The 23454-nt window shown below is 36.7% G+C and overlaps 1 protein-coding gene across 2 annotated transcripts; it reads left to right on the top strand.

Moving 5' to 3' along the window:
- The first annotated feature begins 18367 nt into the window (after nucleotides 1–18367).
- Nucleotides 18368–21976, top strand: LOC112801485 (uncharacterized). Of its 2 annotated transcripts, none has more exons than XM_025844242.3 (6): nucleotides 18368–18895; nucleotides 18989–19581; nucleotides 20513–20705; nucleotides 20797–20861; nucleotides 20950–21160; nucleotides 21244–21976. In XM_025844242.3, the coding sequence occupies exons 1-6, from the start codon at nucleotides 18725–18727 to the stop codon at nucleotides 21643–21645; spliced, it is 1635 nt and encodes a 544-aa protein (XP_025700027.1). In that variant the 5' UTR covers nucleotides 18368–18724; the 3' UTR covers nucleotides 21646–21976. The 2 variants fall into 2 exon arrangements, with proteins under 2 accessions (XP_025700027.1, XP_025700028.1); XM_025844243.3 differs by having other exon boundaries at nucleotides 18468–18821.
- Nucleotides 21977–23454: the final 1478 nt, after the last annotated feature.

Genomic DNA, 23454 nt, shown 5'->3' with positions numbered 1-23454 from the left:
AAAGATCTATGCCATTTAGTGTATATATTTGTGTGGATTGATGTATTTTATTTTGTCATTAATTCTTATTAGACACTAAATTCATGCATCATCATACTCATGAAGAAAAACATCTATTAATCACAACCTTTTAATAACTTATAATTTTTTAATAAGCCATAACTCTATAAAAATATATAACATTTTAAATATGATTTTTCATATATTTTAAAAATGGATCTCACATGTATTGGAGAAGACGATTAATATGCTCCACTATAGCGAGTCAATAAAAACGTGCTTATACATATGCGTTGCTATCGATTCAGTAATTAAAGTGAGTTCATGTTGATCTAGACTAATCGGATCATATAATATGTATAGTTGATCGTTTCGCAAGATTGATTCTAGGTGGCATGCATTATTAAGACAACTACCCAATAGCGTACCGATGATGCATATATATATATATCATTAGATATAAACCTTTTAACCTTTTGGCACAAAAGGTCTTCCAATGTGAATCCAGAAGAAACTGTATGTATGTCCAGTAATAGTGTAATCACGCACCCTAAAATATTAATTTTTATGTATTTTTTATACCAAAAAAAAAAGTAGAAGGAGCCAATATATATTGTATAATGTGTATAATGGAATTAAAATAAAATTAAAATTAAATTATAAACAATTAATTAATTTTGAATAGTTTCTAATTTAAAATAAATAAGAATTACTGTCAGTTATAGAATAAAAAATAAACGACCTCCCTCTCTCAATACGGTGTGACCTCCTTCTCTTCATTTCTCCTCGAATTTCACTGGTGCAGCGCTGCCATGGTCACTAGCCGCCTCTGACATAGTGCCGACTCTGTTCCGACTGACGCCGTCGTCCGCAGAGGCCACCGCCCAGCACCACGTTCTTATCGTGTGGGTCGAACTTCGCGGCACCACAACAACCCGGACGTCCAACGAGGATAGTGCGCAGCCAGTGTGTGCCTTCTTCCCGATGTCGACGTCGCAAGATAAAAGGGTCTCAAGTGTGCTTCCTCTTTCACGCCCATCACCCCGCCGAAGTTTCTTACTAAAGTGCAATGTGGTTGAACCGCTGGATTGTGTTCCATCTTCCAGCGGTAATGAGAATTCATCAAATTCACATGAAAACATAGTCGACTATTTCATCATCGAGGGTGAGCAATCGAATAAGGTGAGCAACTTACGTTCAAAACATTGATAATAGATGATTATTTTTCAAATGATTTAGATGTTTACACTCAATGCAAGTGGCATGTTTAATTTATGTTTAATGCTTATCCAGATGCATCATAAACATTCATGATTCAACCAAATTTGTGATGATTTTATATTGATGGTATGCTTATGTGTATGGAAATTTTGCATAAATTAAGTGATCATGGCATATTGATTTGTCGCTGGATGAAACTAGGTCTTTTTTGGACTATCTTTTATGAATATATGAAGTTATATAACCAAATTTAAATTGTATGTATAAGCATGAGAGTTGACTATATTTGGAGACCTTACTACTCAATAAGTAATCACTCATGTTTCTCTGCATGATGCCCATAAGTTCCCTGAAACCTTAGTAGTGATGTATATTGAATTTGAGTTACAGCTAATGGTATTATTATTATTATTATTATTATGAAGAATATATTTGAAAATGAACATTAAAAAGGCAAGAGTTATCAACTGATGGGATACTTAAGCTGCTTTCTGCATGTTTAGATTAGAATATATGTATATAATTATACATAATGGACATTGAATGAATAAAAAAAATAACTCTAGTTACCATTGGCTCTGAAATCAAGCACTGAACTATGTGTATGGTAGTTGTATGTACTGCATGTTCAGCTATATGATGTACAGTGTCATTGTGAAAGAGAATAAATAATAGTTACAATACTTATATAATAGGTAAAATGAAATAATTAATTCAATTAATATCATTGTCATTTTCATTTTCATGCATTTATTTCTAAGCTAAAATGGGTATGATGATTGATTTCATTTCTATTTTTATCGCATTTATTGTGCCGGTTAGTAAAGTTTTATGTACATGATATTTACTAAGGATTTTTTATTATTATTATTATTATTATTATTATTATTATTATTATTATTATTATATTTCTGCGTTTATTTTAGAATTGTAGGCCATGAAACTGTCAGATATTACTGAGGTTGGAAGCGAAGAGATGGATCTTGGTTACGAGGTTTGGGCTCTAGTTTAATTTTGTGTAGTCATGATCCGCATGTTTGATTTGATAATTAATGGCATTGATTTTTTTTATCTGAAACATAGTTACCGGATCACAATTGCCTTCAGGAAGACGAAATACCAAGAGTTGGAATGCAGTTTGCGCAGTTGCAACTGGCTCATGAATTCTATGTTATCTACACAAAGAAAGTAAGATTTGCAACTAAGATAAGGACGACAATATGTGACAAGATCACAAAGGAACCCGTTAACCAAGCTATCCACTATAATAGGGATGGGTTCTGCAGGTCTCGTGTCAAAGCACTATCGAGAAAAGGAATATATTATGTTACCACATATGCATCGAGTTTATCGATATCCCGCTCATCATCTTGACGGTCAGCTCCTCTAGGGAGGAGGATCATAGGGGCTCAGCTCTTCACCCCTCACTATGAATCTTCTCCCTGTGTCCTCATAAAGTAGCTCAATATGCTCCAGAGAGAGGATTCTGTTTACCGTATAAGTGAACACTGGATTACTAGTCAACACCACCTTCATTTCTGGGGAGAAGTCCTTAGTGGGAATCTTTTTGTTTCTCCATTCCCTGGGTATTTTTTTTTCTTTTTGGGAACCTCCGCCTTGGTGGATGATGTATTCTCGACACCAAACTTAGGTTTGATGTCTAGAGGAATTTTATTCATTGTTACCAAAGGAGGTTTGAGCTGCAAATTCTGCTGTGCATCATCAGGGGGTTCTTGAAAATTTGGATCAATAAGCTCAGTCTGTATGCACCTCTCTTCTTCACCTGCTGAATGCATATCTTTGAAGACATGAAAGACTAGTTGCTCATCATGCACTCTAAGCACTAATTCACCCACTTCTACATCAATTAGAGCTCTTCCAGTCGCTAGGAATGGTCTTCCTAGGATTATAGAGGCATTCTCATCCTCCTCCGTGTCAAGAATCACAAAATCTGCTGGGAGGAAAAACTTACCCACTTTGATTAAGATATTCTCCACTAATCCGTATGCAGGCTGGTGCACGAAATTGTAATCCCAATATCAAAATCAAGATTTCTTATGATTTCGTACCACTAACCAGCAAGTGCATTGGGTCGTCCAAGTAATACCTTACGTGAGTAAGGGTCGATCCCACGGAGATTATTGGTTTGAAGCAAGATATGTTTATTTTATTATTCTTAGTCAGGATATCAATTATAATTATCAGTTTGAATTATTAGAAAAATAAAAGAGCGTGAAATAATTACTTGTTATGCAATAATGGAGAATATGTTGGAGTTTTGGAGATGCTTTGTCCTTCTTATTTAAGCTTTCCTCTTGTATTCCTCTTCCCACACACAAGGCTCCTTCAATGGCAAGCTGTATGTAGGGTGTCACTGTTGTCAATGGCTACTTCCCATCCTCTCAGTGAAAATGGTCCAAATGCTCTGTCACAGCACGGCTAATCATCTGTTGGTTCTCGATCATGCCGGAATAGAATCCGTTGATTCTTTTGCGTTTGTCATCACGCCCAACAATCGCGAGTTTGAAGCTCGTCACAGCCATCCAATCCTTGAATCCTACTCAGAATACCACAGACAAGGTTTAGACTTTCCGGATTCTCATGAATGCCGCCATCAATTCTAGCTTATACCACGAAGATTCTGATTAAGGAATCTAAGAGATACTCATTCAATCTAATGTAGAACGGAGGTGGTTGTCAGGCACACGTTCATGGGTTGAGGAAGGTGATGAGTGTCACAGATCATCACCTTCTTCATAGTGAAGTGCGAATGAATATCTTAGATAGGAACAAGCGTGTTTGAATGGAAAACAGAAAGAATTGCATTAATTCATCGAGACGCTGCAGAGCTCCTCACCCCCAACAATGGAGTTTAGAGACTCATGCCGTCAAAGAGTATATAATTCAGATCTGAAAAATATCATGAGATACAAAATAAGTCTCTAAAAGTTGTTTAAATACTAAACTAGTAACCTAGGTTTACAGAAAATGAGTAGACTAAGATAATTGGTGCAGAAATCCACTTCTGGGGCCCACTTGGTGTGTGCTGGAGCTGAGACTTAAGTTTCTCACGTGCCTGGGCTGTTTCTGGAGTTGAACGCCAGGTTGTAACGTGTTTTTGGCGTTGAACTCCAACTTGTAACCTGTTTCTGGCGCTGGACGCCAGACTGCAACATGAAACTGGCGTTGAACACCAGTTTACGTCGTCTATCTTCACGCAAAGTATGAACTATTATATATTGCTGGAAAGCCCTAGATGTCTACTTTCCAACCCAATTGAGAGCGCGCCAATTGGACTCCTGTAGCTCCAAAAAATCCATTCTGAGTGCAGGGAGGTCAGAATCCAACAACATCAGCAGTCCTTTTTCAGTCTAAATCAGATTTTTGCTCAGCTCCCTCAATTTCAGCCAGAAAATACCTGAAATCACAGAAAAACACACAAACTCATAGTAAAGTCCAGAAATAAGATTTTTGCTTAAAAACTAATAAAATTATATTAAAAACTAATTAAAACATGCTAAAATCTACATGAAAATACCCCCCAAAAAGCGTATAAAATATCCGCTCATCACAGGCTTTATATATTTGTCTGCCATCTGTAATGCTATCCTTGTGGGTTGTGTCTCTTGGATTTGAAACTTCTTCATCACAGACAAGGGCATTAAATTGATGCTTGCTCCCAAATCACATAACGTTTTCTCAAAGGTTGTGCTCTCAATGGTGCATGGAATTTGAAAGCTCCCTGGATCCGGCATCTTCCTTGGCAAGTTATTCTGAATGATGGCACTACATTCCTTAGTCAGGACCACTGTCTCATCTCCTTTTAAAGGCTTCTTCTTTGACAACAACTCCTTCGTGAATTTGACATAGAGAGGCATTTGCTCCAAAACCTCAACAAAAGAAATATTAATTTGCAACTTTCTGAAGACTTCCAAGAACTTTGAAAACTGCTTGTCCTAGTCTCCTTTTGAAGTCTTTGAGGATATGGCATTTTAGGCTTGTACTCAGGAGCCTTTGGCAATGTAGGATAAGTTTCAAGAGAGTCTGAGAATGGGTTATCCGCGCGCTTTGGAGGGACGTGCTCTACTTCTTCCTTCTTCTCCTCTGGAGCTTCTTTTTCAATAGGCTCCTCGTTAACTTGTACTTCCCTACTTGTCACTTGTCCAATTATCAAGGTGATAGCCTTGCATTCCTCTATTGGATTTGAAATTGTGTTACCAGGAAGGCTATTAGTGGTCCTCTGATCAATTTCATTAACTTTTGTGGCTAATTAACCCATCTGAATCTCCAAGTTCTTGATTGATGCTCTGGTTTTCTGTCTAAAACTTGCCAATATTGCTTCCAAATCATTGTTCTGCTGGGGCTGAGAAGTTGCTTGCTGAGATAACTGAAACTGGTGGTTATTAAGATTATTCTATTGAAAACCACCCTGAGAATTATTATTAAAATTTTGTGGCCTCTGAGGTTGCTCTCTCCACCCAAAATTTGGGTGATTTCTCCACCCCTAATTGTAGGTCTTAGAATAGGGATCATTATTGGGATTTCTAGGAGCACTCCCCATGAAATTGACCTGCTCAGAAGAAGATTGAGCATAATCATAATTTTTATTTTGCATAAAATTACCTATCATGTCATAAGGGACCTCTTGATGTGCATTCTGAGTGTTGACAGCTGAAACTTGCATTCCACTCAACTATTGAGTAATTAGATTTAGTTGCTGAGTCAAAAGCTTGTTCTGAGCAAGAATGGCATCAACAGCTTTCACTTCTAAAACACCTCTCTTCTGAGGAGTCTCAGAGTTCACAGGATTCCTGTTAGATGAGTATAAATATTGGTTGCTAGCAACCAACTCAATAAGCTCAATAGTTTCTTCCGATGTCTTCTTCATGTGCAATGAACCACCTACAGAATTATCTAAGCATATCTTGGACATTTCACCCAAGTCTTCATAAAAGATATCTAGTTGGGTCCATTTGGAGAACATTTCCGGAGGGCATTGCCTAGTCAGTAGCTTGTATCTCTCCCAAGCTTCATAAAGAGTCTCTCCATCCTTCTGTCTGAAGGTCTGAACCTCCACCCTAAGCTTAGTAAGCTTCTTTGGTGGAAAAAATTTAGTAAGAAACCTAGTAACAACTTTGTCCCAAGTATCCAAACTCTCCTTGAGTTGAGAATCTAGCCACAACTTTGCTCTGTCCATCAAGGCAAATGGGAAGAGCATGAGTTTGTACACCTCAAGATTCACCCCATTAGTTTTCACAGTATTATAAATCTGTAAAAAATTAGAGATAAACTGAATGGGGATCTTTTTGAGGGAGTCCATGATACTGACAGTTTTGTTGCACCAAAGTGATTAGTTGTGGCTTCAACTCAAAGTTGTTTGCATCTATAAGAGGCACCACAATGCTTTTTCCATAAAGATCTACAGTAGGAGCGGTGTAAGAGCTAAGCACTCTTCTAGGTTGCTCATTCCCAACTGGATTTGCCACATTGGCATTAATAACATTATTATGATCCATAGTGGACTCTGCAGCCTTGTACAGTCTTGCTTGTTGCAAACGCCGCCTGAAAGTCCTTTCGAGTTCAGGATCAAAGTCTAAAAGAGGTTCCTTGTCTCCATTCCTGCTCATAAACAAACAGAAAATAAGAAAAGATAGGAATCTCTACGTCAGAGCGCAAAAAATTCCCAGTGAGATAACCTGTGTAAAAGAAATAAAATAAAACAACTAAATAAAAAATTAAAACTTTCGAAATATTTTTCTTTTATAAAAAATTATAGATAGGTAAATTAAAACAAAATTACTAGGTGACACCAAACTTAATTTTAGAAATTAAAAAAATAATTGGGCAAAATTTTAAGAGTTAAAGCTGAAATTTAAATAAGACTAATAAAACAAAAAAATAAAAGTAAAATAAATAAATAAATAAAGAAGGAAAACGAAAATAAAATAAGATAAAATAAATAAAAAAAAGACGAAAGAAGGTTTGAAAAAAATAAAAAAAAATGGATCAAATAAAACTAATAAAAAAAATAATGAAAGAAACGAAACGAAAGTGAAATAAAAAAAATTAAAAAGAAAACGAAGGTAAAAGGAAATAAAAAGGAAACGGGGGCTGGGGGGAGTAAACGAGAAGAAAGGAAAGGAAAAAAAAAAGAAAAAGAAAAATAAAAAGAATGAAAATGGATAATAAAAAAAATTTATTAACGTAAAAATTATCTAATTTAAATAGTTAAACAATTAGTAATTGTCAATCATAGTCAATCTCCGGTAATGGCGCAAAAAATTTGGTGCGGAATTTCTAACTATAAACTAATCGACAAGTGCACCGCGTCGTACCAAGTAATACCTCAGGTGAGTGAGGGTCGATCCCACGAGGATTAATGGATCAACCAACAATGGTTGATTAATTTACTTAGTTAGACAAGCAGAAAATGGTTTTGAGAGTTCAAAGCATTAACAGTAAATTCAGAATATCAGAAGACAGACAGTAAATAAGTTGGAAATAATATATGGAGAGACAGTTAAGGTTTTAGAGTTATCTATTTTTTTGATTGACTTTTTTTACTAATTATTTTAATCATACAAGATTTAATTCATGGCCAACTATATATGACTAAACTCTAATTCCTTAGACCTTTTTAGTCTTCTCTAACTCTAATCAACCGCCAATTCCTTGGTCAATTAATTCCAATTAGAGGGTGAAGTTCAATTCTAGTTATATGCCACATAAATCCTAATTACCCAAAAATAAGAGGATAATATGTCATGTATCCCGTTAAATCCAGATAATTGAAAATTTAGGAGAATATGTTTTCAAGCTGTTATTCAAGTAAAGAGCTTTTCCAAGTTATACAAGAACTCAATTAGAAAGAGGGTCATACTTCCGTTCCACCCAATTTCATAAAATAAAGAACGAAAATAATTCTTGAAATATAAATCAGTACATGAATTAAAATAGAAAAACAATAAAATCAATCCATACAATAAACATAACTCCTAACCTTAACAGTGGAGGTTTAGTTGCTCATAGTTTAGAGAAAAAAACTAGGATTCAGGTAAACTGTAATTTACAGAATGAGATAGAAGAGAAGTTTCTTTTCTTTTTTATATCTAATCCTAATTAATTTAAAATCTATTTTCTCCAACTAAAATAATATCTTTTCCTATTTTAAAATAAAAAATAATGTTTAAATCAGAATTAATTAAACAATCTGCGCGACCCTTGTAAATGCGGGGACCACTAAACTTTACTAAGGACCACATCTAACTTGGCAACAAGCCACGCCTTACTTGAGGGATGCAGTGAGAAAGAGTGTGTTGCTCTCATGTGCTGCGCCTAACTTGGGGGTTCATTGCGCCTTACTTGAGGAGTCACGCCTATAGTTGCGTGTTGTTGTTGTTGTCTTGCGCCTAATCTCAAGTTAGGTGCAGCCTTGGTCAAATTAGTGGGAGTGAAGTGTAGATTATTATATATCGTTGGAAAGCTCTGGAAGTTAGCTTTTCAACGCCAATGAAATTACGTCCATTGGACCTCTGTAGCTCGAGTTATTCAGGTTTGAGTGCAGAGAGGTCAGGGTTGACAGCATCATTCGCCTTCTTCTATTTTTCTGCGGAAACTCCATCAAATTCCAGCCAAATGCTACTTAAAATAAATAGAATTGCACACGATTCAAAGTAACATCTATAGTGGCTAAAAGATAATTAATTCTTGATTAAACTCAACAAATATAAATGCAAATTCACTAGAAAAAGATAGGAAAGATGCTCACGCATCATATTCCTGGACACACGCAATAGAAATCTCGCTTGAATTTAGATGATTGGGTGTCGTTGAAAGTGTAGCACATTCATTGAATGATCTACATGATAGAGGAAGCAAGTATAAACTTAACACCGATAAAAAGGTAGGGAATTAAAATGCATGATTAAGTTCATATACTTACCATGCTGTTGACCCGACTACGGGCTTTCAGCGTCCATAAGTCCTTCCTTCGCAGTACTAGATGCTCCCGACCTTCATAGCTTGCCAAATGTTGCTCTTTGTCCAAGGACGAGTTAAGTATCCATGCTCTGATTTGTTTCTCCTTATTATCGCCCTTCTTTATATTCCTAAGCCTCGGATGAATTGAATGGATCGGGGACGAGGTTGGAGTCTTTTCAAGATGAGTCAAACCTAGTGAAAAGTTGGGTCTTCCTGGACTCGGTGTATGGTATCATGACTTCTTTGACATCACCATTTGCAGGGACTGCATGTTTATAAGCCTTGTGTGCCACCCTTGTTCAACATTTGCCAACACTTATTCAAATTCAGGATGTTGTACGATGGAGACGTCAAATTCACTGGCATTGATGACGTTAGCTAAAATGACCAGCTATGCTTACCAGGATCGCTAATCACCACACGGAAAAAAAAAGAAAAAAAGAAAAAGAGATAACAAAGTAAGCCACAAACAACTTACCTGTCAAAATCGTACTCGGTAAGCTGGACAAGTGCCGCAGACAGCGTACGTGGAGATGCTTCCTTGTGGCCAGAGTGATCTTCTTGAGCACCTTCATGATCTTCCGTGACCACGGGCTCTGCTTGATGTACATCCTGTGGTAGAGGCTCTTGTTGGAATAATCATTGCCTTATTCTAGCAAGTCGCACGTTATCTTCATCATCAGAGTCCGGGACAACCAAAAGTGTCCCCTTGCTTTTTGGGAAAGTCTCTACTGGACGTGCTATTTTTATGCCGCTGTCTGATAAGCTTCTGCGAATGGGTAACTTTCTCCTCGTACCAGGCCTGCATCTCTCTGGTGTAGACATTGAACGGATCAAGAGATATAAGCAACACAGCAGGATATGAAAAACAACATATATAAAACACTTTATCATGCTGGAAAGGAGAGGAATAATATTTATAACTACGGTCATAGCTATATTTCCAAATATCGTCATATACATGATAAATACTCAAACCAGTCGCATACTTACTAAAATAAACATCCATGATAATAACACAAGTAATTTTAATGAACCGAGGTCACCTTCTACACATCCATATCTATATGCTGAGATTTGGTCCTGCTCCGGGTAGATGGCGCTTGTTCGGAGTCCTTGCGCGGCCATTTACTTCCATCGCTGACCTTGCCAAACTGCTGGCATGACCCAAGAATTAAGAATTACATGCACATCACAACACGTTGCACACCACACAAGAAGGAATGTACTAACAAAATAATAACCAGTCGCATACATACTAAAATAAACATCCATGATAATAACACGAGTAATTTTAATGAAATGAGATCACCTTCTACGCATCCATATCTCTTTGCTGAAGTTTAGTCCTGCACCGGGTAGACGGCGCTTGTTTGGAGTCCTTGCGGGGCCGTTTACACCTTGCTTGTTCGTTATCTTGTTTACTACTAGCTGCTTCCTTGGGTTTTTTTCCCTTCATGGGCTTGTCCATGATGCATCCCTGTGTGTTCAATGTGAGACAACGAAGATAGCAAAAATCAACTTAAACCATTGATATTATTTGTATTTAATTTGAGTCTAAAAATGAAATTATTACGGATTGTACCTGTGAAATAACATGGTTGGCCTTCTTATCAAATTCATCAGCGGTCCATTCACCAATCCAAGGCTCGCATGCTTGACATGCATGTAACAGACCATACTTTAAGCGCTGAAAGTACAGAACCTGGACACAAGTAATTCACATGTTAGGATTTATAACCTAAGACGTACATGTAGGAGAAAATTAGGTAAACTATTTGCAATACCAGCAACACGAACATGCACTCGCCGCATGTTTTGTGGTTTTCGGTTTGGAATTTTCTTATTGCATTTTGCAACAACTTCAATATCTGATACGACCAGTAGAATCTTCTGGGGTTTGAGACATCCAAAATCGGAGGGAGGTGCCATGGGGAGATAGTCTGTTGGCTTGTGGGGCAAAGAAACATCTTTAGAACCACTAGGATAAAGTATCATCTAAAAGTCATCCTTTGTTGCTCGGTCTCCATTGGACAGCCACAGACAAACGGACAAAGTCCCGCAGTTGTGTTGTTGTTTTCTTTTGGAACTGTCTCTTAAGTGCTAGATGGGATGTTTTTTTCTTCTACAGTTTTGGGATTGGGTCCCCTACATTAACGAAATATTGTACAATAATCAATCAGTGTTTACAAAGGCAAACCAAAAAACACGCACAGTAAATATTACATCTTACATAATTTCTACTGACCTCTAGAAGGTATGCCGAATACATTGCCGATCAGTTCGGCGGTAACGCAGATGTCCCTTGCATCCACCCTGAGAGTGTTTGATTCCACATCATAGGCCCTCGCAAGTTGAAGCATGATGCTCTGCTTCACATGCCACAGTGGTACCCGCCTGCAGGAAATCAAATCTAATAGCCTCAATCTTAGCCAACTTTACGTCCTCGTTATGTAATTCCAAGTGGGAAAACAATTTGTTGATGTAGCAAGATGAGCATTGCATCTAGACTAATTTCTGTCGAGTAAAAATTAAGAAAAAAATTACGTCACAACATATAACCAAACATGTTTTTTCAATCACATAAACAATGAGATATCTTTTTACCCATTTGATTTTGTGTTCAGACGGTATGATAATGGATAGTTGGAAGTGAAAAGTTACTCACGCAATAAGTCCTCTGAAATTCAATCCAAGATTCTATTCAGTTTATAACAAACTAAGAAAAATTATAATAACATGAGCAAAAAATCTTGTAATCATTCTAGATGCTAATACAAAAAAAATTATAAGACCCATGAAGAGAAAGGATGTCCACAACAAGAATTTAAGTAGTTTGAGAGATCGACTCGGCCAACTATAAACACAATAATAAAAAAGGTAAATTAGATTCACACAAAGCAACAATGTGGCATACTTAAACAGCAAAGTAATCAATGCAATTCAACCATCCAGATATTTATTGAAGTAACCATCTGTTCCATGTCGATCCAGAAATGAATATCTGAGTTCGGAGTACGCTCTAGGGACCATGAATACATTTTCTTACTAAAATACAAGACAACCCTGAAACATCACCATACTCAAACAAAATACCAACACAATAAACTTCCCATATATGAAAATCAACCATCCAAATATGGACAAAAACTAATCATATTTACTAGTCATATAACATTAGTCTTTTTAGTATTTAATAAGTCATACATTTAAATAACAAGATATATACATAATTAAAATTAGAGGATATATATCAGTAGTATTTCTGTAAGATTAGTAATTTTTGATAGAAAAATCAAGCTTTCTTGAAAGATTAGTGAGTAAGGACTTGAGTGGAGTGCATCCACACTTCCATGCCTTCATGAAATAGAACATATCCACTTGAAGATAAAAACAACAAAAAGACAATAGGGAAGCGGTGACTTTTGTAGTTTTATATGTCTTCAAATGATCCGATTCATACAAATATTATAATATCAACTCCTGAGATACACTACATGGTTGCATCATCAGTTTTATTCATGGCTATCGAGAACATCTTAGTGAACAACCATACGCACTACTGGACTCATATATTGTCCTTTCTTCTAGTACACAATTAGAACCCTTCACACCTAACATCTTTTACATATGTTCTATAGTTGAATAAACTAATTTAACACCGAATATAAGAAAATTAATCTCTTTATGTGATATGTTCATAATAAAATTAAAGTAAGTCGTATGTGTGATAGTAAACATCTAACTTGAACTTCTTCAAACTAAATAAACGGTTAATATAATTAGCATCATATATGCATTGTCTTACTTACAGAAAAAAGAGACCCATCAAACAACAACTTGTTCAAAACAAGCTGATATAATGTACTAAGATTGAAATAGCAGTCACCATCATGAAAATCGACCATCCAAAGGTTTGGTAAATTAACAAACCTATTTGAACTTTAACTCATCATGTGTACATCAAGATATCCGCAAAGTCAAAATAAATCATACTTCTAAAATCAAGGCAACAAATTTATATTGAACTATGATCAAATAGAAAAAGAAGACCTGTTTCCAATTTATTAACTTATGCCATACGAAACGCGACTTGATGAGCATATGTACAATATCACTACCTCAGGGAATATTCAATAGCACTCAGATACTAAGATTAATTGCTTACAAGGAAAACAAAAAAACTCCTGCAAAAAAAAAAATTCAATTAAGCAAATAAGTAATCGTTGATGGAAACCAACCATCCGATAACATGCTAAAGTAACCATCTAATCAGTGTCAACTAGAGATCGACAATGGTCAACCGGTTTACGTAGTATTGCATGCAATGGTCCACACAGTGAGGGAAAAAAATGTCCTATTTGAACCAAGCTTTTGTAATTCTTCCCGCGCAAACATTAAATCAACTGCAACCATCTACATCAGAATTTTATTCAACAAGTTTCAACAAACTAAAAATGCAGCGAGTGAGGTTTTTGCTGTGATAAATCGAACAACTCAGCAAGATAAACAATATCCACCACTAGAAACAGCAGAAACAGGAATCATGAGAATAAGACATTACACCACTAACCGTATAACGTCGATGATGGTAGGTATGATCGGGCAGGCACACCAACGAGACCGTGAACCATCCAATGGTCACGCATGAGGGAGGACCTAGGCCGCCGGCTGGCATAGGATGGCGAGCGCGAACGAGGTTGGGTGATGCAGGCCGGGTCGACGCAGATGGGGGTTCCAAATCATGCAGGGACGCAGCGGCCGAGTGTTCAGTCGCGATGTTGCGAAGCGGTTGCTTCGAGCGAGGGCGGTCGCACGCGACGGAGGCTTTGTGTCAAGTGGCAATTCGGTGGGGGATGCTCAGTCGTGACAGTGCGCACCGATTGCTGCGAACAAGGGAGGACGGGTGCGATGGAGGTTGGCCCCTGAAGTCCTAATCAGCACGGACGCAGTTTGCAGGTCACGTGGCGGCTGGGGGGGCGGAATGTTCAGCTGCGACAGTGGTGGGTTTGGGGGGATAGCATGATCTTCCATTCAAAAAAGAGGAATTGAGGAAAAATTAAAATTATGGGTTAAAACAAAACTGGACAGGCATTAGTGAATTAGGATAAAAGGGGGTTAATCCTCATTTTTAACTCATATTGGGCCTAACAAACAGCCCATTCTAGCCATTATATAGATACCTCATTGGCTCCCTAGCAGGATTCTTTATACAATACAATCTATGCAATTTAACTTAGTATATGGCCTGCGTAAGAAAACAACACACAAATATATACTACCTCAAAGGCGTACATATATTGGAATAAAATCATCATGGAAACTTTTATTCAAATGCATTAATTTTATAAATAAATTAAAAAATCTTATTTTGAAAAGGAAGAAATAGTAATTATCGATACATTTTTTTCTGAAATATAAAAAAATAAATCCTTGATGTTTTACCCTTTAGTTAAAAATTGCATCACAAGTCACTAGTAGTGGTCTAGTGGAGAAGGATTCATGTAACTAAAAAATGCATCACTAATAAATACAAACAAAATAAATATTAAACTAATTTCATTCATTGGTCTTCATTAGAATAACTAAATGGGCCTTCTGCCTGTATTTTCCATAAAAAGAAAAGATTGACACCTTTTTTGTTGTTTGTGGAATGTTACAGGCTTACAGCTGCTATCAGTATTCTGTAATACGGGATTTGCCACATTGGATAATTATACATGACTGTGGGCCTAAAGCTTCGGCCTCCTCCTATGTAAACTTTCAATAATAATAGTAATAATAGTAGTAGTAGTAATTAAAAATAAGAATGAAGTTGTGAGAGTATGGAATGGATAGTTATAGTAAGGTGCTTGGCGTAAAGAAAAGAAAGCGGGGAGAATATTGTGTGTGTGTTTTTAATAAAGAAAGCTCACCACAATATATAGGAGTAGGTAAAAATTATAAAACACAACTAAAACATTAGACAATAAGCACAATAAATAGGATATAATCTGTTGTTATCTCCGACATTGCCATCAATAACAATCAAGCTGATCAACACCAAGCCATTTTCTATAGCTAAAAACGATTTATTTATAATTTCATCAACATCTGTCTCTGAGTTTTGGAACATTCTGCTATTCCGTTTCAACCAAATGTTTCAAATAATCGCAAAGAAACCTATCAGCCACTTCTTTTGCTCCGAGTTAGGACCAGACACTCCAATCCAACTCTCAAAAAGCTCTTCAACAATCTCTGAAATAACCCAAGCTCTACCTACAAACGTCAACTAAGCGCACCACACCTGCCACGTATACTCACAACCAAGAAACAAATGATGCACAAATTCTACATCCTTTTTACACAAAACACAAATATTATCACTATGATGAATAATTCCTAGCCTACTCAATCTCTCTTTAGTATTAACTCTGTCTATTAAGACAAACCATGCAAATAGTTCAACTCTTGGAGGAACCAATCCTCCCCAAATGGTACTCGTGAAACTGTAGCTTGTGATATCCTCCGAAAGAGTCTCTTTATGCAATACCTGCACAAATGAATTAGTAGAAAAAATACCTGTCCTGTCAAATTTCCATATAACTGTATCCTCTCTACTAGATGATAATCTCACGAGTCGTAATCGGTCATGAAGTTGATTGAGAAGCTCTAACTCCCATTGAAATAAAACTCTCCTCTACTGAAAGTTCTATACCCACTCTAACCCATCCCAGAACTCACAGTCCCCTATAACAGATCCTTGTTGATTTGAAACAGAGAAGATCCTCAAAATACTCTCTTTCAAGGAGCCACTTTGTAACCAATCATCCTCCCAAAAGTGAGTACGTCTTCCATTTTCCACCTCCATAGATAGCCCACTGATCATCTTTTCTCTCACTTGTTGCTCCTTAATATTAAGCTGGCAAATATCTTTCCAAGGGCCACCTCTTGTTGGTAGTGGCTGTTTTGACAACATTATATTTGGACTAAACTGATTACAAGAACATGCAACCTTCTTCCACAGCGGACAGTCCTCCTTCAAAAAGAGCACCACCACTTAAACAGAAGCAACGCATTTTTGATGAATACATCCCCCACCCTCAATCCACCCAGTTTTTTCGGTGCTTGCACCACCTCCCATTTCACAATTGGTATACCGTTATTTCCATCTTCTTTACTCCACAAAAACCTTCTCTGTAAGCCAATTAACTTCTCTGCAATTGACTTTGGCATCTTATAAAAGTTAAGATAGTAAACCGGCAAGCTATTAAGAACAGATTTTATGAGAATCAGCTTGCCAGCTTTGTTGAGAGACTTCACTTTTCATAAGCTGAGCTTATCTTCCAACTTGTCTATGATCGGTTTCCAGGTCTTCACCAACCGAGAATTTGCACCTAGAAAAATTCCTAAATACCTGACAGGTAAAGCAACTTTTGCACATCCCAACAAACCACACATATTCGTCACCCATTCCTGCTCACAGTTAATCGAAATCAAGTTTTACTTATCAAAGTTAATACTCAGGCCAGACATCAACTCACAGAAGCCTCTTGTAATTCATGACTGTCTCTGTTTTCTGTGGCCAAAATAAGATTGTGTCATCTACAAACTGGAGATACGATAACTCTATATTGTCCCTCCTAACCAACAGTGGTGAGATGCATCCATTCCTCACTGCCTCACTCACCATCCTGTGCAAGACGTCAACGACAATAACGAACAAAAAAGGAGAAAGATGATCTCTTTGTCTAAGACCTCTCTCCATTCTGAACGTCTTTGATAGTGACCCGTTAATCAACACTGACATAGATGCTGTAGTGATACATGCCTTCACCCATGTCCTCCATCTAAGACCAAAACCCATCTTTTGTAGGACAATATCCACAAAACTCCATCTCACCCTATCGTATGCTTTTCGAAAGTCTAGCTTGATAATTGCCACCTTCTTTTTGCGCAACTTCAGCTATTGGACCGTCTCACAAGCAATAAGAGCACCATCATGTATTTTTTGGCCCTTTACAAATGTAGACTGAGTCTCTCCCACTAAACCTGGCATCACTAAATGCATTCTTCTCACCAATACTTTCGAGATCACCTTATACATACAAACAACCATACTAATCAGACGAAGGTCTTTGATTTTCTTAGCCCCACAAATTTTGGAGCTAGCGCCACCCATGTTATATTAGCATCCGTTGGTATTGTCGTAGTTTGAAAGAATCCCAACACAGTTGCAGTAAACTCTTGGCCAATCTCACCCCAACATTTTTTTATGAAGTTTATATGATATCCATCATTACCTGGCACTTTATTGGACTCACAATCCCAAACTGCCTGTCGTATTCCCTCAGGCGATGGCATCACCTCTAACCCTGCCGCCTCTTCGACATCAATTTGCTTAACCAATCCATCACGGAACCCAATCATAGGAGCATATTCCTGCCGATACAGTTCTTTATAAAACCCTCTAATCACAACCTTTATTCTAGCCTGGTTCCGCACTAACCTTCTATTAATTAACAGAGAATCGATTCTGTTGTTCCTCCTTCTAGCCGACGCTAGGTTATGGAAGTACCTAGTGTTTTTGTCTATATCTCTAGCATGTTGAGATCAAGACATATGCTTCTAGTGAATCTCCTTTCTGGTATACCACTTCGCACAATAAATCACAAGAGCCTTCCGTCTAGCTTCTATAATTCCATCATAATTACCAGCACTGACCATATCATCAATCTTTTTAATCTTTTTCTCAAACTTTTTTATCCTGTTATCCATGTCTTCAAAATTATTTTTATGACATCTTCTCAACGATACCGTCAAGGTCTTTAGTTTATTAATTAACTGATCATCACTCAAATTCTTCCACTCATCTTTTACCATCCTCAAAAACTCTTTATGAGTAAACCAAGAATCCAAATTTCAAAAAAGTCTTGGACCGCACTAAGCCTTGGATCTTCTAACCAGACATTGGAAAAAGATGGAAAATGGATGAGGCTGAGCACTACTAACCAGACATGGGCAGATTAACGAAGTGAATTCATTGTGTGGCGCGGTCGGAGGGGAACACCTTCCACGCGTTGCTTGTGATTTTGACCCTCCCCGGCCCCTTCACTTGTTAATCTAATAATCTTTCTAATCTCTAGTGCATTATATCATAGTGGCTCCTTACTCATTGTTGGCATTTGCGTGCCCTTGTCAATAATTGTATGTTGTCGGTAATCACAATACAGAATTTCGCATTATTCAATGATGTAGCCTGTAGCCCTTAGCCCTTCTTATTACTCTCATTGCCCAATGTCCAAGCTACCTAGCTTATCAACTAGGATATTCTTCTTACATTATTAATTTAATTCGTAGAAAAAGCTACCTAGCACTAATTATATTCCACGCACTCTCTTTCTCTCTCTCTCTGTGCTGTGCACCCTTCTCTCTTTTTCAGCTCCTTCATTCAGTTCAATTATATTCTAACCTTTCCAAATTCATTCATCAAATATATATAATTTATAATAATAAATCTGATCAGAATAGCAGGGATCCATCCATGCAGAGATTCACAGCGCAAAGACACAAGAGACAGTTAGGGGGACCCATTACTACTGCCACTGCCAGCACCGTATGGCGCCCTCTTCTAAACAAGGGTCCTGCTTATACTTCTCTCCTTCTCCTCCTCCTCCTTATTCTCCTCACCGCTCTATTTGTCTCTTCCTTCTGGGTTCGTTAACACTTATTAACACTTACTACACTTAATTATTAATTAATGAATGAATTATAGTTAGTTATAAATGATCGATTGTGTTGCATGCAGTCCACGGCTTCTACTGGTGAGCCTGCAACTGTTGTTGCGAACCAAAACGAAATAGTAGTGCAGAGCAAAATGAGAGAGAAGAAAACCAAGAAACGGTGGTTGAGGCTCAATTGTAGCGGCACCACTGAGAATAACCATACATGCTGGAGGAGAAGGGTGGAGGAGGAGGAGGAGGAGGAGGAGGGGGAGGGGGTGGAAGAGAACAGTACGGTGTGCCCGGAGTATTTGAGGTGGATCCACGAGGACCTTGGTCCATGGAAGAAGAAGAAGATCAGGAAGGAGATGGTGGAGGCGGCGAACGCAACAGCACACTTTCGAATAGTGGTGAAGAAGGGAAGAGCGTACGTGTTGAGATACAAGAAATCGATTCAGACACGCGATGTATTCACCATTTGGGGGATCCTTCAGCTTATGAGGAGGTACCCTTCCATGGTGCCAGACCTCGACCTAATGTTCGACTGCGATGACAGGCCCGTCATCAGAGCCCGAGATTACCGCAGGCCCAATTCCATAGGCCCACCACCTTTGTTTCGCTACTGCGGCGATCGCTGGACGCATGACATTGTCTTCCCTGATTGGTCCTTCTGGGGTTGGTATGCATTTGCATCTTCGGTCCTTTCGTTTTTGAGAAGTCGTCTTTGCCTCAATCACCTTATTTTATTATATTCATATTTGCTTGCGGTGCTTGTTTTTTCATTTGTCCAGAAAAGGGTAACAAAGTAATTATATAAGAATCCAATTTCAACTTGAACTGGATAATGACTCTTCATTGGCGGCTTTGCACGCATACAGCTAGGCCTTTTTATTTATCAAAGTAATATATAAATATAAATTTGTTAAAAATCAAAATGTTCTATCTAGAATTTCCGGAGTTCAATATAAGTATTTATCGATATCTCTATCTAGGAAAAGGGCGCATCCTACATGACGTGACCTACCATACCACTTACAAACAAGACACTACACTTCATTCATTCGTGTTTTAAAACTTTGAAATAATTCTAAATATTAGCATTTGGAATTTGTTCTGAGGAATAGCGTCCGCTTTAATTTGCCCCTCTGATTGCGGTTGTTGAAGAAGGCTACAAAATAATACAAATTTTCACTGTTGACTTGACTTGGATTGAGTGTTTCTGTTTATTGGAATCGAAGTAGTAATTCCTAACTGTTTTTATCTTCTTCTGACTTTTTCCTTCATTAAGATGGTGATCAATTACCGTTACGTGTCGGGATTGCCAAACTGTCACCAATATTCTTGCCTTGTGCACCCTTGCTAAACACGTCTGTAATCTTGCATTTAATAGTTAAAAAACAAATCATAAGCGGTGGATTTAGTGCATGTCTTACTGTAATTCCTAAGAGTGAGTAGGGCAATAAGAATTGAGTACGGAAAAGAACATAACCTCATCAGATCTACTGACATGGAAACTGCCGGTTTTTGCTAACATTAATTATTGTTGTGCAAAGTCCTCTGTTTCGTTAAATTAATCATCATTAAGGATATTAATAAAATGATTATTTCAGGGCTGAGATTAATATAAGGCCTTGGGAACAACTGCTGAAGGAGATTAAAATTGGCAATGAAATGATTAAATGGATAGATAGAGAACCATATGCATATTGGAAGGGAAACCCTTTTGTTGCTGAAATCAGGCAAGATCTCCTCAAATGTAATGTTTCAGACACGCAGGATTGGAATGCACGTTTATTTGTTCAGGTTTACACATCTCTCACATATTACCTTAGTAGCCTCACTTAAATGTTCCTCCACTGGAATTAACATTGTTTATTGTGTAACATTATGGCAGGATTGGATTAAGGAGTCACAGCAAGGATTCAATCAGTCAAACTTGGCAAGTCAATGCACACATAGGTACTTCCTTCCATTTGATCATCACCTCAAAATTCTGTTTCCAACTAATCATCATGGTAATATATTTCTGGCTCTGATCCCATGTTAGATATAAGATCTACATTGAAGGATATGCATGGTCAGTGAGTGAGAAGAACATCCTAGCATGTGATTCAGTTACACTCATGGTGAAGCCTCGTTTCTATGATTTCTTCATAAGAAGCCTGCAACCAACACAACATTACTGGCCTATTAGGGACGATGACAAGTGCAAATCCATCAAGTTTGCTGTTCATTGGGGAAATAATCATAAACAAAAAGTAAGTACTCTTAAGACATTTCAAATTCCTTGCATTTGTCCATGTATCTGAAACAAAGTTATCAAAATCTCGAGTTAACTCAGGCACAGGATATTGGTAAAGCAGCGAGTAAGTTTATTCAAGAAGAACTGAAGATGGAGTACGTGTATGACTACATGTTCCATCTTCTAAATGAATATTCGAAGCTGCTAAACTATGAGCCAGAAGTGCCTGAAGGAGCAGTGGAGGTGTGTGCTGAGGCCATGGCATGCACAAGAAGTGGGTTGGAGAAGCAGTTTATGATTGAATCAATGATGAATGAGCCTTCAACAAAAGCACCTTGTACGTTACCACCTCCATTTGAGCCCACATCTCTCAGAGTCTTTTATGGTACCAAACTCAATTTAATCAAGCGTGTTGAGAGGTGGGAAGATAACTACTGGAATAATAGCACTCAGACTCAACAAGGAAACACTATAACATCTCAAGTGATTAAATCTCAATAAATAATAATTAAACAGGTACAAATCATTAGCACAAGATAAATTAAGAATAGCTACGAGCTAGTCATCCTTTAAATGTTACTTGAAAAGTGAAATTCAAATTACAAAATTTGTAATGTATATGCAGCAGAAAGAGAAAGAAAGAAAAAAAAAGATACAGAATCTGTAAAGCCATAAATTCGCAATTATAGAAGACAAATCAATTTCGTTTTTCTTTTAAGGCTACTTTTGTACTTATACAGGCGAATGTATTCCCTGTTGAACTAAATGTTGCATTCATATAGAAGGGAAATCATTTTTAGGGTAAAGTAATAGTAATTCATGTTTGAGTTGAGTTTTAATAGTTTTTATTTTTGCCGCAAACGATTCACAATTATGATTGTTGCAGTAATTTATAAGATATTGATAATAGAGGAAATAAATATTTTTGTAAAAAGGATTTAGTTTCGACAAAAGAATTAAAGTTATTTATAAGATAATGATAATAGAGGAAATAAATATTTTTGTAAAAAAAAGTTAATTTTGATTAAAAAAGAAACACTAAAGATAAACTATTTAAAGATTTGCTGCTGGCCAATAAAGACGGAGTTAGATAAAATATTAGAGGAAGGCAAAAAATATACCATAAAATTTTAAGAAGATTAAAATAAAATTTATATATAATTTACATATAAAAAATTAAAATTAGGGGTCATTGCGCCCTTTTTTCTACCACCTGGCTCCATCCCTGTGGCCAATAATTTTAATAAATGTTGTTTTGGGCTTGTGCTAGCAAAGTGGTCCAAGTGAGGGTCGGGTTAGGTTGGACCAGCCACAGTGCCACTTCCATACCCTACACCTTTATTGGACCAAATTTTATTGAACAACATCATAATGGACTTGTTGGTATCATACATGTCATGCAATTGAATTACTGATGATGGGGCATTTAATTAGCGTAATTTCTGGTATGAAGATGTAAATACTATAATTCAAAATTATTAAAAAAAAGATTGATATATTTTGACTAAACTACTAAGTTTAATATGTATTAATATGTTAACTATTGTCTTTACATAGAAACATTTTCAGAAATAATCACAAGTTACCTTTAATTAATGGGTGACCTATTCGCTCCCCCTGTCCCCCAAAACAAACATATATAACTGATCAACTGAATTTGTAGTGTCTGTCCATGGAATGAATGATACCTATTGTGTTAGTTATGAATATATACATAATGATATTCATTGAAGTGGAATAGAAGGACAAGGATCTAACATTAAGAAGATATAAGAACCAATAAAGCGTCCGATAACCTGACCTATACTTTTTAACATTGTGACCATATATCAAAATGATGGGAGAAGAAACAGGCTTTACTTCGCCATTCCATATATCATAACCTTCCATTTCTCTTAAAATCTGATCATTATATATATATATATATATATATATATATATATATATATATATATATATATATATATATATATATATATATATATATATATTCAAGCAAACTTGATGATAATCCGTCGCTTTTAACCAGTACTTTTTTAGCAAGTTGTATTATTAGAAGCTCATGTATACATGTCTTCAATGGAATTAAATCATTAAGAGCCTTATTGTATACAAATAAACGATAATACTAGAAAGACTAAAAAACAGTTTAAATTTATCGTATTTATTATTTATTAATTTTAGTAATAATTAATAAAAATTAAATAAAACAAAATTTAATTATTTTTAGGTTAATTTTTTTGTTATCAAACATTTTCGATAAATAGATCATGATTTTACTTCATTTAAAAGCTAGTGGTTTATTTAATT

This window comes from Arachis hypogaea, chromosome 5 (genome assembly GCF_003086295.3).
Source record: "Arachis hypogaea cultivar Tifrunner chromosome 5, arahy.Tifrunner.gnm2.J5K5, whole genome shotgun sequence".
NCBI lineage: Eukaryota > Viridiplantae > Streptophyta > Magnoliopsida > Fabales > Fabaceae > Arachis > Arachis hypogaea.
The sequence above is the reverse complement of the archived record's forward strand: the minus strand, read 5'-3'. Positions and strand labels throughout refer to the sequence as shown.